General features: G+C 50.2%; 4 protein-coding genes across 4 annotated transcripts; 3 read left to right on the top strand and 1 right to left on the bottom strand.

Annotated features, from left to right (window-relative positions):
* Positions 1–3582: 3582 nt before the first annotated feature.
* On the top strand, positions 3583–4450 carry BDR25DRAFT_18154 (uncharacterized protein). The gene has a single exon (XM_033684217.1). It carries the CDS (start codon positions 3692–3694, stop codon positions 4367–4369), a length of 678 nt encoding a protein of 225 aa, XP_033548924.1. The 5' UTR covers positions 3583–3691; the 3' UTR covers positions 4370–4450.
* Positions 4451–4940: 490 nt separating this feature from the next.
* BDR25DRAFT_18138 (uncharacterized protein) lies at positions 4941–6760 on the top strand. The gene has a single exon (XM_033684213.1). The coding sequence runs from the start codon at positions 5414–5416 to the stop codon at positions 6650–6652; it is 1239 nt and encodes a 412-aa protein (XP_033548923.1). The 5' UTR covers positions 4941–5413; the 3' UTR covers positions 6653–6760.
* A 2434-nt stretch (positions 6761–9194) lies between these two features.
* BDR25DRAFT_18120 (uncharacterized protein) lies at positions 9195–9901 on the top strand. The gene has a single exon (XM_033684211.1). The coding sequence runs from the start codon at positions 9372–9374 to the stop codon at positions 9786–9788; it is 417 nt and encodes a 138-aa protein (XP_033548922.1). The 5' UTR covers positions 9195–9371; the 3' UTR covers positions 9789–9901.
* Positions 9902–11468: 1567 nt separating this feature from the next.
* BDR25DRAFT_353823 (uncharacterized protein) lies at positions 11469–13594 on the bottom strand (the record flags this gene model as incomplete). The annotated part of the gene is made up of 14 exons (XM_033695215.1): positions 11469–11584; positions 11640–11718; positions 11743–11921; positions 11956–12127; positions 12156–12274; positions 12311–12328; positions 12544–12661; positions 12701–12847; positions 12897–13053; positions 13152–13182; positions 13217–13308; positions 13344–13465; positions 13496–13505; positions 13539–13594. The coding sequence occupies 14 exons, from the start codon at positions 13592–13594 to the stop codon at positions 11469–11471; spliced, it is 1416 nt and encodes a 471-aa protein (XP_033548921.1).
* Positions 13595–14221: the final 627 nt, after the last annotated feature.

The following is a 14221-nucleotide window of genomic DNA, read 5'->3' as shown; positions in this document are numbered from 1 at the left end:
TGAAAGAAGATGGAGAGAAGTGGATGGACGTGGAAGAGTTATATTAACGGAAAAGGATGAGCTTACGAGGACGTGATCGAGAATGTAAGTCTCTTCTTTCTCTAAGATGACTCGTCTTCCTTGGACTAATACATTTCCTCAGTACAACAGCGAACAAAGTCAAGGTTGTGGCGGCCGCTTTTCTATTTCTAGGTATCTCATCCTAATAAATGTTACTAAAGAGCAACCTTTTGCCTTAGAAAACATCCTCCTAGTAATCCTAACCCAACTGCTAACCTAACCTAACCTCTCCCTCCTCTTTCCTTATCTTTCATTACTTCTTACAACTCACTAACTTAACACCTACCAGCCCGAAACCCACAAATGTGCCTCCGCCTGCACCGCTTTACACGAACTCCTCTATGCCCAAGCCAGTATCCCCGTCCTTTCCATCAGCAGCCTCCCACACTCTAACCCCATCGTAACGCCCACAGGCACAAAAGGCGCACTTCAACTCGGCTCGGACAACTCGGGCTCTGGGCCACCCTCGTTGGAACACTCATTCCCTCAAATGACACTACGTCCGTCGCTCAACACAACGCCTCTGGTCTCGCAACTCGCATACATCTTACCCGAAGTACGCCGTAGAACCGCAACTGATACTACGTTAGCGAATTCCCTTGCTATTAGTGTGAACACGAGAATTCAGTTTGGAGGAGGATACGGTGTTGCAGTTTGTGCGGGAGAAGGCTGGTGTAAGATGTGGTATACGAAAGAAATGTATTTGGATGTTGTGGATGATTGGTAGGACCGGAGTGTAGCCGGGAGACGACGTGACTGAGCGGGTAAGACAAGAGCACTGTCGGGTTTTGAACGGACGGGGATGGGGTCCGAGGGGTTGCTCTAAGCACAGTATGGAAGTATTTTATGTATATCATACGTAATAGAGGCGTTCATATGTCGTACGAAGGTCATGCTATGCTGGCGTCAGAGTGTAGCCGCGTTCTTACATCTAATCAGCACCTTCGTACAACTTGTACAAGGTGAGTAGAAGGGGAATACGTATCTCCTCAATGTGCGATCAGCCTCCGTGGTATATTTACCATTCTAGTCGACATGCAGAAGAGGCCCATGAGGGTAGAGATCTGTTGATATCGAGGCCTGCAATATGAGTGAGAATTTTCATTCAGTTAGGAGGATGATGTGGGAATAGGGAGCGGGGGTTAGAATATAAACTTTCTGCTCTCTACTGTCCCCTCACACTACAAGGACTGTGTGTATATTGCATAGTGGCACTTAGGTTAGAAATCCGCATCCCCTCGACACCCTCCAAGATTCCTGTATGAGGTTTGATGGTGCAAGGTCTCCTTGTTAACGTTTCATGAGGTCTAAACATCCTGTGCTCGCATCCCTAATACCTCAAAGAATTTGAGAGCGGTGAAGCTCTCAGCCCGCATTCATCCGTGAAGCCAATCTACTTATCCTTGGGAGTCCTCCCCTTTGACCGCTTGACACTGGCCTTCATCCCGCAGCGGCGTAAGACGACAAGAAGTGAGGCGAAACATTGGATGCTGTCAGCGCTTGCAATTGAACAAAGAGAGTCCTCCTTTCAGCTTGATCCTCAACGCGGTTGCCTGCAGCATGCAACTTTCCCGCCACCTCTAGGATAGGTTTGTCCTCGCACAAGATCTGAGTTCGGAAGGCCGCGTCAATGGAAGCCTGTTGTCCAAACAAACTCTAGGCAGCAGTGCCAGGAATTATGAGCGATAGACCGCCTCTTAGACTTGATGTCGAAGTACGAAAGGGGCAACGAGTCCGAACATTGCGAGGTTTGTTTAGTGAGCCGGACACGGGGGCCGTCGGTCAGCGGTGATAGTTCCTTGCAGTTTGAAAGAGCTAGTGGACGGCGGTCCTCTAAGCGCGGGATGAAGAATCATAGCAGTCGGTGAGGATGGAGGAATGGAGGAATGGAGGACAGGGATAGGGGTTGTCCTTCATTTGAAAAACAAAAAAAGGGAAAACGACGTTAAAAAAACGGCGTATTGAAAGTAACGGTGGTTTTGATTGAGAACAACTCTGAAATGGAAGCCTAAGCCTGTCGAAGTTGAAGTTGGGCTGCGAGAGGAGATCAAAGTTTGAGATGAGCCTCAAATGAGTCCCATGATCCCTGAATGTGGATTCAGGAACAGCGAAAGCGTGTGGCGATGCAAAGAAAACCCTGAGTACCGATATTTTGGTCAACGAATCTAATGAAGCGCCAGCAAATACTTGTCAATTAGATCTCCCTCTCCTCGCTAGGCCTGCATGTCCTCCAATGAAGCGTGAGTCACATGCTGTGACTCGATCTCCATATAATTGAATGACCTCTGCAATGACCGGCCTCAGCAGCAAGTCCGCCTCATATCTCCATGGATGATGGACGTAGAGGACAACTTCTGGTAGCTAATGAAGTCACCTGGTCAAACCTCGAACGTTTCGAGACCAAAGAAAGGGTCTTGGAGTCAAAGCCGGAGGGGCAAGTCTGGGGTGAGCTCGCTTGAATTGGCAGATGTTTGGATCGTCGGTCGAATTGAATGTCGATAAAGCCATTGCGCGTCATGTGCGTCGTTTGCGTGAGCTGACCCTGTGCCGGCGCGTGCGATGCGACGCAGCTTTGGAGCCTTTGGCGCTGAAAGTGTTATCCGGACATACCGGCTGTTTGAACAGTGATTTGCGAACAAGTATGGCGCAGGACATGGGAGATGTGGCTATTCGGCGAGAAAGACTCCGAATCGCACGCGACGATTTGTCTGTCGGAATGAGGCGGAGCCTGCTACCCATTGCTCCTCGCAACATCCGTAAAAAGAAAGTTGTATAGTTGACACGTGATCGGGATGACTCAAAGCCGGCAGCTGCACCGCCACAACTCGCCGAAGCGAATGGATGGGAAACGAATCTCACTCATGATTTGAGCGCGCTGAGAAATATTTTGGGCATCGCAGTGAGATGCATGACGCAACTAGCGAGAGGGTGCCTACAGCAGCATACACAGCCAGCGCTGCAGTCGTGGCCGCGCAAACGTGGTTACCCGGACATTCCGCCAGATATGCGAGCTGTTCTTAGGGCTGGCGACTCTGCGTACACCCGAACCCGTTTACATCATATCATTGCCGGTGGCTCTACAGGTTCAAGAACGGAGGCCAATGGACGTGGGTACGCAGAGTGGAGTAAACCAGAAGCCGATGAATCAGAGAAACGTGTTGCGCAGAGAATACGCAAGATGAGTTGTCGCTGATAGTGGAAGAAAATTTTGGAGTGGAAAATGTGTTATGTGTGCCGGTAGGAATGAGAGCCGTCGAGCGCCACAGGGATAAGCTACGAGTCAGAGCCAATAGGGGTGAGTGGATGTAGATTTCAAAATTCGAAATGATTGTGGGCCAAGATTTACAGAAATGAGAGGAGGCAGAAAAAGACGGCAGAAACAAGACAGCGTTGGCTCGGACTGCAGCCTTCATGCACTGCGCGGCTGGTGGCGCTCCGTTTTATCCAGTCAAATGCTTCCTAGAGTCGACTGCTGGGAAAAGGCTGGCAGTGAGCGGGAAGATCACATCCATGCACATAGAGAGCAGTGGACGCAGTGCTGTGTTGTTCTTCCGTCGCCGTCGAATCATCGCAGAGACGCTGCAGGTTGGACGCAGCGGCGGGCCACAGTCACCCTACAAACTGGCTTGATATGGTCTTTTGCAAGACTTGTGGTGTTCGAGTGCAGAGTTGCGGTAAAGAAATGAACAGCATGATACAAGCATCCAGCAACGACTCCTCGAGATATTGTGAGACATTATCGACGAAAATTTTTCACGGCGCGGAGATTGCTGGGCGGTCCATGTCGCGAGCCATACGAGAGAGGCTCGGAGCAGCGCTGCAAAACAGAGTGCGGCTCAGCTCAACGGCAGCAGGGCCTTCCCAGCGCTCGTCCGTGCAAAGACAAGCGCCGTTGAGTGGACAAAGCGCCAGTCGCTCTTCCATCGTTTCGGATGGGAGGCTCCCCAAGCCCGAGCAATCCAGCATGCTGCTTCCCGCGACGACGGGCTGCTTGACATACGAGACGACGAGTCGAAGGGCCTCCGGGGGGACTGACGACTGCGGCTCAGCACGCCAGGGGAGGTTTCGCCGAAGAAAGCTGAATGGCGTCCATTCACCCTCGGCAGCCGAAGCAGACACTGTGGTACGTCGCAGTGGGAGGAATATGTGGGCGAGGAGAATGCCGGTGCCAGAGAGTGCTCTGATCGTCTACCAAGCTCATCAGCGCAGGTGGGTCGCCTGGCGCATTAACGAATTTCTGTCATGTCCATGGCAGGACAGGCTGCTTCAGAGACATGTTCGTGAAGGACAAGAGTGGAGACAACTCTGAGTTATGGAGAACAGGGTGACGCTGGTCTCGGCTGGTGCTGCACTTGCAGGACATGTTAAACGGTGGACAGCAAAGGTGGACAGCAATTGTGCACAGCAAAGGGGTTTCGCGGGTGCACAGGGGAAGAAGAGGACTGCTTACATGGAGGAGAACCGTCGGGCGGGATCCAGACGACGCCTCTCTCACCTTCCACATGGGTAGTCTGGAGGGGGGAGGGTGTCCAGGGTCGTGGGTATATAAAAAGGCGTGGATATGTTTCCAATATTACCCCAAACAGAACAAATACATAACAGCATAAGTTATTACAGCGGGCGAGGCTGAAGCATTGTGAGTCCTGCGTCGCCGTCGTCTGCCTGCTGCCTTACTTCACAGCGCAAGATATATGACAGCTCGTTGGTCCTTCAGGGAAGCGCGACCAGACTGAGAGTCAGAGACGGCGACGAATCGCGGGCTGAATCCGGCGGCCCAAGAATACTTTTTACCAGTAGCCGCAATATCGAGGAGTCAGTGGCTCGTCCCACCCGTAGATTGGGATTGCGATCGGGGATTAGGGGGCGTGTGCGTCAGCGGTGAGGGTATCAGGGTGTGGCTTTTTTCCGGGCGCGGACAGTCCAGGGCCCTCGCCCTGCTGGCGTGCAGTACTTGTACTGGACACATCCGCCCAGTTCGTGCCGGCTTCTGACCCTCGACCAAAATCGACCGCATTAGCAAGCAGCAGCCGTCAAGTCTCACTCCACGACTTCAGGATCCTCCCTCTGGATCCTTCTAGTAGCTTCTAGTATCCACTCGCAGTACCAACAAATGTGCGGAAGACAGAACCGGATTTCCCTTTCTTCTCTCTCCGCCACTGCTACTCCCACTTTCACATCTACATCTTGCGACCGCGCACAGAGACACACCCACGGTTTGCAGTCACCACGGTGAACAGGCGCCGCGGCCTGCCCTCCCCGCCCTCCTTGGTCCCCACGCACCCCAATTCCCTCGCGCCGTCGCGCCCTCACCCACCATTCCACCGGCACTCGACAAGTGTCTCCTCGCGACATCATGAACTATCCACCACAACCTCACTATCCGACTCCTCCCCCCCTCTACATGCCTTTCGACTACATGCGCACGCCGCCTGTGTCGCCTGCTCCCGGCGTCCACGGCTACTACTCTCCCCGATACCCCTCCCAAACCGCGACGCCGTCCCCTCGCGCATCGCCTCAGGTCAAGGGTCAAGGCCACACGCGACGAGCCTCCCAGGCGGTGCCTCCAACCTACTCCTCTTACGAGGCCCCTCGTGGAGGTCCACCGCAATATCCTCAGGGCTACTCGTCCCCGCGATACTACGCGACACCACAGCGTACCCCCGAATATGTAAGTGGTTTCGATTACGTTCGGCCAACAAGGCGTCGTCGCGAGTCGGATGCTCCACCTCTCAAGCGCTCCCATCGCGAGAGGAAGCATACCCGACCGTCGCAGTCACGATATGTGCACACCAATGTCGTCTACGACAACGACTACGAATATGTCTACGACAGCAACGTCTACGACAGCCCGCCGCCGCCTTACGAACAATACGCACGGTATGAGACGTACGGGAACGCTGATCATCATTATTCTTATGGTCAGGTCCCTATTTATGAATCAGAACCGAAAGCTGCTCGACCACGACGTGCGTCCCACTCCAGCCGCCCGCAACCAACAACGCCAAAGCGACCTTCGACGGCAAAGGCGACACCTAAGGCTACTGAAGAGGATGCGCGTCGCGCCGGCATTCCTGCTGGCTACTCGTATAAGAACTGGGACCCCACTGAAGAACCTATCATGCTGTTAGGAAGCGTCTTCGACGCCAACTCTCTCGGAAAGTGGATCTACGACTGGACCGTCTTCCACTACGGCCCAGCTACGCCACTAGCTGAGATGGCGGGCGAGCTTTGGCTCCTCCTCATCCAGCTCGCTGGCAAAGTCAAGAGGGCTGAAGAGACTATGCCTAAGATCCGCAAGCAGGAAAACCGCGAAATGGTCGAAGATTTCCTCGAAAGTGGCGAGCGTCTCTGGATCCGCTTTGCTAAACTCCTCAAAGTTTGTGAAGATTACATGTGGAAAGCAGCCAAGAAAGAGAGTGGCGATAAGAAGCCCGTCTCGATGGGCAAGAACAGTGGCTGCGAGTTTGTCAATTCTATCTTCGGACGGGACCGCGAACTAGAAAAGACGGAGAAGTTAATGACTGGTATGCGTCTGTGGAGTATGCGATTTGATGCCAACTGCGATGACATCCTTCGATATCCTTCTGCCTAGACGGGTCGCGCTGGCGTATGGTCTGGAATTTTGAACCGGTATTTTCTTTGCACTGCTTGCTTCTTGCGAGATACCCGTGCGCTCATTTCTGTTAATATTGTAATTTTGATTTCTTGCATTCGGGATGAACGATCAAACTGTAACATTAGCTTTCGACGATTGGGGGATACTGCATTGGGCGGCTTTCATCAAGAGGGCTACTTGATTGAAAGGGGCATGGAGCCAGGATTTCTTCTCTCTACATGGTCTTCTTCTTCAAGTCGTCGTTTCAAGCGATCCTTTGCATCTGCGATATCTGGGTTTGGGGCGGCGGTCACAGGAAAAGTTTTCATTGCAAGGATATCCCCCTCTCGTTCATGTTCACTCTCCTTCTCACAATGGTGTTCTGTCTGGGCTGGCTTCAGATTGAATTTTTTTATTTTTTTTTGGTGGTGTCTTAGATATGGGATGAACCATCCCATGGTGACCTCGTGGTCAAAATTATACCTTATACCATTATAGCAATTATCATTGGCTCCTTTATTTTGCCTGCTGCTATCTTATGTGCTTTTTTGAGGCGACTCGCCAACCCTCTGTCATTTCTCGCACTCCCTGCACTCCCACATGGCAGGTGAAACACAGGCTGCACAGTACAACCTCATATTGGTCTCAGACTTCCAGGACCACTGATTGTTTTTCCAACGATTTGATACCGTGTCCCACCACACCCTTTGCCCCCAAAAAACAATGGGTCCAGCCCCCAAGGCTTCGCCGCCGGCTCTGAGTCGCAACGGATGCGCTTGCACCGGCTGTCACAGTCACCAAAACATATCACAACTCAACGAGGCGCTTGCATGAGGATGGACTCTGTATCATTGGTTCTTGCTGCGCCCCTTCGGCGACAACAAACATCCCAGCGCGATCTTCCAGTCATGATCTCAGCCTTACGCACGCTCTGCATGGAAGGCTGCGTGGAAGAAGCAAACCGCGATCGTGCAAGCATTGCTTTTTGGAGCTCCTGGGCGGCTGACAAAAGGCGACGAGGCGATGAGCGGCGAGCGAACGAGAGCCCGATGCATGCGCGGGAGGGAAGAGGGTGCGCAACGCAATCGATAGCGCCCGCCGCCCGTTATCCTGCGAGGGTGTTTCTCGCGAGATGAGATGATGTCCGCGGCCGTTGATATGGTGCTGCACAATCGCAATCTTTAGGGTTGCTTCTTCTCATTCGGCAAGTTTCCAAATCTACAGGAGACCGAAGAGAGACATTTTACAGACACGTTGTTGGCTGCTACGAGAGCCTATTGGTGGTGTGGAGTCGTCTACCACTGGTTTGGTAACCCGCGGGAATCAACTTTCTTTGGTTTGTCTTACGGGAGTGCAGTGCAGCCTTGCAACACCACTCCTTTTCATCTCAGTCTGTCATCCCCCATTAACTAATCTTCTTATTCGGGCATCACTCTCGGGGACCACAAAACACGCGTCGAGGGACCTAAGGCGGCCCAGAAACGCTTCATCGCCCATCCGATGGAATGGTGATGGACGCCAGACACGGAGGCGACACCAGGTTATCCATACAAGGTAGAATATCAGCATTCCCCGACCACCGCGCTCGCGATATTAAGAGGCGTTCGATATCGCGTCTTGTGCTCCAATAAGACGGTTGGACAGGCCTTCTTGGCGATCTTTCACAGACGTCACTCCAACCCCTTACATCCTTCCAGGCAGCAGTGTTTGATGGGATGCATGTGAAGGATGTGTTCCTGCTTTTCAGACATTCCGCCCCCAAACCCACAGCATCAAAGACTCGAGGACGGACGAACGGCGTTGGCTGTCGCACAATGTTGCAGTTGCACGACCCGGCTGTCAAGGACACCATCGCTGGTGGTACCCTTGTGGAAAGAGGGTGTCACGAGCTGATTGAGGAGTGTCCAGACTGGCCAGATTGGACGAAATAAGATGTGCAGTTCTTCTGCCGGCAGTTTGCGGGCTGCTTGAAGTCCCTAATTTGACAATTGGGCTCTATCGAGGCCCTCCTTCTAACTTCAGGCATTGTTGTGCGACCGACATCACACAGTCTTCTTACCACTTGCTCCGCACCACTGCGCAAATGACCTTTGAGCGGCATTTCCCATTCCGGGGTCACTCCAAAGATGCGCAAAGCTGGGAATATTCTGTGTGACTGCGTTCAGGTCCAATCAATGATCAAACCAGAGCCTGAGCGATTTCAGGCCGCTCAACCCACCGCCTGCAAGTCCGCCTTTTCAGGGATGCGCTTTTTCCACGCGGTGTCTCTTCTTCCGGCGGTTCGCGAGTCCTGTTGAGCCGTTCATGCGCGCAGAGACCAATCGCGACGGCCCAGTGTTTCAAACGCCAAAGAAGCCCTTCACCATCCGTGCCAACCCTCTCCTAGCACCATGCTCCACCAACCACATCCCAACCCCGCTATTCTTGCAAGCCGGTTTTTACCCCGCAGGCAAGTTCATGCCCCAACCAGAACAGTGCTCTCAACACCAAAGAAAAGGTCGAAGGCTGGGAGACATGTCACAAGAGCATTATCGCTCCCCCATTCCCAACCACCCGCATCATCATTACACTGCACACATTCTTCGGAGCCCGCCGAGACGCCCATGATCAATCATCGCGGCCTCGATGCAAGGTCTCCCGGGAATGGCGGACCAATCCGCATCTTGGCCCTACGGGTCGCAGAAACGGTCAGCAGGCCAGCCCCCAGGCAGTCGGCATGAATTTCCTACGTCTATTCTTGCTTTTCGTATGCCCAGAATCGATATCCCGTAAGCGCCTTGGCCTGTCATATCTATCGATAGGCTCAGATATCAAATGCAGAGGGAACATTGGCGACATCGATTCAAGTGTGATGTGGAGGCGGTTCATGCATCGCGCTTACACCCCGCCATTGTCTTTGATCACGCACCTGCATTCGCCGAAACGCTGGACTCACTTACCCCTCCTCAACACAACTCAATTCACCCAGGGCAAGGAAGCCAGTACGCAGAGTTTTCGCTTCACTACTACGGTACCGGATATCAGGTACCTCCAACAAGCGTTTTGGTTGATACGGAACCCGCATATCCTGCTACAAATCCAGCCCGATATTCTACCCCCTCGTCCTAAGAAGGCAACTCAGATTAAGTCGTGAAACGGGGGAGTCGTTGTCCTCATCCACGTGCTGGGCGATCTAGCCGCCGCCGCCGTCAAGTCTGCATAGGCGCCGGCGGCTGAAGAGATCACTCACATCGGTCCCAAAGTAGAAACGCAAATCGAGAGCGCTCAACAATCTCGGCGTTCCTCCGCGACAACATTGTCGAGATTGAGAGTAGTGTGATGGCGGAGTGCAGCAGCGTCGCGATATGGATATGCAGCCATGAACGAGAAGGTAAGACGACATTCTTATTTTAACATCAACTTCATGCATGCCCCATCGTACCAATTCCGCAGTTCTGCAGCTTACATACGCAGAGTGGGGAGATCCTCGCCACACGCAGCTGGAAGAGGCGGAAGGTGTGGTTGCACCGCCTTAGCTTCAGCTCCAACTCCAGCTGTTTTCGGTCTACGGAGGAGGCTGCGGTCAGACAACGGAACGGGTACCGTTTGTGCTTACTACACGCCACGATATTTTCATTTATAGGGAGATGTGGTGGGGACAAGTTAATCTATTGGAGCTGCAAAACCGTTTTTAATATCGAAAGGTGGTCAGTTGGCAGGGGTTTGGCGAGATGGCCAGATTGTGTAGTTAATCGAGATATGAGGTGAGCAATGGACGAACACTGTTGCTTCTTCGAAGCTGTAGATCACGGGTTTGAGAGCTGCGGATGCGGATGCGGATGCGGATGCGGTAAATTGATGAGATACGGGGGATCCGTGGCTGATGATCACGGCTCTGTACCACTGAGCGTCTGGCAGTAAAGTACATTCAAACGTCCCGGCTTTTCAGTGCTCTCCAAGACGCGACGGTTACGATGATGCTGGAGTGTCACGGACAAGGTTCACGAATTTCCGCTACCCCTCCTGGCCGTGTCGGACCCGAAAGGAAGTGACGTTTGATGCGTGACATCATGCCCTCCTCTCATCTCCACACGTATCACGCATCTGTTCCCATCCTGTTCTCGCAAGTTCCCAAAATCCTGCTCACAGCATCACCATCTGTCTAACCTTGGATGCTGGAATGGTGGCGCATCCCGAGAACCAAGCTTCCGATATTGCACTGCGGTAAGTGCGGCTGAGTCTTTAAGTGGGCTTGCAGATTGTTTGGTTGAGTTGGGCTATAGCGGATTGTATTTATGGATGGTTAGATATTAATGAGGCTATTGGGGAATGGTGAGGTGATGCGGCAGTTACGTGAGGGGGGTGGGGAGAGCGGTTGGCTGGTTTGGGAAATTTGGATTGGTAGGTTTTCATGCCGGGGTCGATTGTATTTTATATTGGTTCCCCAATACTCTTATTTATTTCTATTTTCTCAACAGGTTTGTGAATATCAATATTTACAATTAAATACCATTATGGAATGGTCTAGTTTTGATCTTGAGGGCGATTTATACAGACACTTTTGGACTCGTATGGATACCTACGCCTCATTTGAACGCCCCTTTCAATTCTATATCCAGTTTTACCAGTGGCGCGTTCTGGAGGTGTGGTGCTGGTTTTCCTTTGTGTCGGTCCTATCGCCCCTTCCGAACCACGTGCATCCTAGTTAGGAAGTTCACTCCTAAAGCAAGATGAAGATTTCCGCAAGAATTTTGCTGTCACAAAACTTAGGAAGATTTCTATATTAAGTCACAGTTTGATATTCAAAAGTGCCTGTTTTCTTTTAAAAGGGGTTTCACTGAACATTCGAGAGCGTTGCTGAACAATGTACGACGCATTCGCTAGGAGCCGCCCGATTTCCGTAACACATTCCACTTGGTCTTCCCGCCCTTCTTGACTTCACTAAACTGACTTCGTTAACACATGCTCCGCTCTCTTGTAGCTATTTTACTTATATCCAGGCTACTTATCTCAGCTTCTTGCACAGATTTCATTCTCTCGACAGTGGCGGCCATATACTCAAGACTCTCAGAAGATACCACCAACTGCGCTCATGTCTCTGTCTAAACTTTGCCGCCGCTGCCACTACCACATGCCTCCAATTGGAAATTCGCAACCCAGATTTGGTCCGCACTGAGGACGTGAATATGCACGGTCAGGGCGAGTTCCATCCTGTTAACCTGAGTGATGTACTGAACCACAAACACATGACTGTACATAAACTCGGCAACGGAGGCTTTGCTACTGTCTGAATGGCCCATGTGTTGAGTGTGCAACGATACGTCTCTCTAGAAATCCTGATGGTAGACATTCCAGATAGGAAAATTGAGATCCTAACGCATCTTTAAATGGGCTGAAGACCACCTCAATATCACAAATATTCCACACAAATTGACTATCACTGGCCCAGATTGAATCCATACCCGCTTCGTATTGGATATGGTATGATCGAGTCTGATTACTTTAAGCTTATACGGCAAACGGCTTCCACCGCCCTTCGGCTAGTGAGCCGCTCAATAGGTTGCGAAAGGTCTAGAGAGTCTTCATGTTGCCGGTGCATGTCACAGTGAAAGGTGCTTCCAATTCGTCTGAAGAAGCCCGCTAATCAAGCTCCAGATCTCACGCATTCCAACGCACTCTTTGAACTCACAAGTCCTCAGCAGTGGTCCGAAACCGAGACATCAGCATTTAAAAGAATTATAAACGGCTCCGCTTCTGCTGTATATTAGGATACCTACGCTATTATTTGCCCTAGCACACATAATTAGCCCCATTAATTGCTCTAATTGTAATGTTCATCTTTTTGTCTAGTAATGCCGGAATTAACTATTTTAGGGAAACATTTTTCATAGACAGTTCTTCAGACGGACTTGAATCAACTGTATCGTTACTTGTCCCGGAGACGCTCTTCAGGTATCCACCTTTGAGTGCCTCTTTAGTACTTCCGCTGAGGCACTTAAGATGGTGAACGTGAGCCTTGGAGATTTCCTGGAAGCATGGCAAGACTTATATCGAGATAGGGTCAACCCTCTGATGTTCGAGCCCGGGAAGAAACATTAGTAGTTCGATACCCCGTATTAGTGAACTCGTACCCTTGAATCTCAGGTCCATACTGCAATACCGGAGCTGCCACAAGAGGAGCTCAACAAGCTTCTCGACTTCCTTCAGGGTGCACTGACGTATGAGTCAAGCCGCCATTTTTCTACTACCGACATAGCAAAACATCCCTAGTTTTTGCGCGGTTTAGGGTATTTTTCTCAACCTCAAAAGAAAATTTGGTAGGGCGCTGGCATTTTTTGTGATTGTTATACTCGCTTGTCGTTTTCGTTTCGGGTTCTGCTCCAGTATGTTTTTCAACAGCAACATTCACGATATCTGCTCTAAATTCTCCCGGCCGTCTCCCAGCCGTCTATCTTAATTTCTTCCGGTAAGAGTATTCATAGAGCAGATTTCGATGTTCATCCCATCGATCTCGAACCTAGGCTCTTCCCAAATAGGAAGGCCATCCCCTAAGCGAGCAAGCCCCACATTAGCCACATATACCTCGCCTCCGAAAATTACAAGACTCTAATCCCGTGCCCCTAATTCCGCTTTCAAGAGCTCTTATCCCCTCAAAAATTATTCCTGGGTTAAATCTGAGTCCCGCTTTTGAGATTATGTATTCTATTACGATGAATATCCATCACATACAACCATAGGACCAAGAAAAGTCTGAATCCTGTTCAATTCGCTGTCGACCAAGGACTGTTCTCCGGCCTTTTTGCTTCCTACTTCCTGAATTCCGTTTCTGTACTAGTTTAATTCAAGACACGGAATGCACACAGTTGAGGTGCTATGTGGTGTTAAAGCAGTCAGCAAATATTACGCAGAAGCGAAGGCCTGTGCCTTAACCAATGTCACCTTACGCGATTTATTCCCCATTCAGACAGTCTAGCTCCCCTAAATTATACAGCGATGTGCACAATTAGCTAACGTACTTCACAGGCGGACAATAAAATTATTACTATTTATATACTTTTTTACTTATTACACCTTTTATAGCTACTTAATGTAAGTTGTTTTACTTCTTTAAAAAAAAAGTATATAAGCGCTAAGCTAAAAACTTTATACATAACTAAATTATTTATATTATAAAAATAAAGTTTCTACTATGCTTTAAAGTAGCTTATAATGCTATAATTACTTTTAGTAATATTTAAAAAAAGGTTTTAAAGCGCTAAATTAGTTTTGTTTAACCTATAATAAGTTATAATAAGCCTTAATGTAAAGTTGCGCACTTTATTACTACTACTACCTATACATAATAAGCCCTAGTAGTTATAAACTCTAAGTAATACCTTAAAACTTAAGTTATAATTAATGCTTATAAAAATAAAGATTTAAAAGCATATAAATAGTTTACTAACTTTTATAGTTAAAGTGTTTAAAAAGGTTATTGCATTTGCTAAAAGGTGTAACGGCACAGGCAAGACAATGGGTCTGAATGCGGTGGGAATCCACTCAGAGGCATATGGGAGTGCGTGGGGACTCAGAACCTGGGAATTGCCA

This window comes from Lindgomyces ingoldianus (assembly GCF_010093535.1).
Source record: "Lindgomyces ingoldianus strain ATCC 200398 unplaced genomic scaffold BDR25scaffold_12, whole genome shotgun sequence".
NCBI classification, from domain to species: domain Eukaryota; kingdom Fungi; phylum Ascomycota; class Dothideomycetes; order Pleosporales; family Lindgomycetaceae; genus Lindgomyces; species Lindgomyces ingoldianus.
Note: the sequence above shows the minus strand (reverse complement) of the source record. Positions and strands in the feature narration are given on the sequence as shown.

Excerpts from the sequence above, each read along its gene's own strand:
- BDR25DRAFT_18154 (XM_033684217.1), top strand. The coding sequence starts at position 3,692 with ATGGTCTTTTGCAAGACTTGTGGTGTTCGAGTGCAGAGTTGCGGTAAA.
- BDR25DRAFT_18138 (XM_033684213.1), top strand. The coding sequence starts at position 5,414 with ATGAACTATCCACCACAACCTCACTATCCGACTCCTCCCCCCCTCTAC.
- BDR25DRAFT_18120 (XM_033684211.1), top strand. The coding sequence starts at position 9,372 with ATGAATTTCCTACGTCTATTCTTGCTTTTCGTATGCCCAGAATCGATA.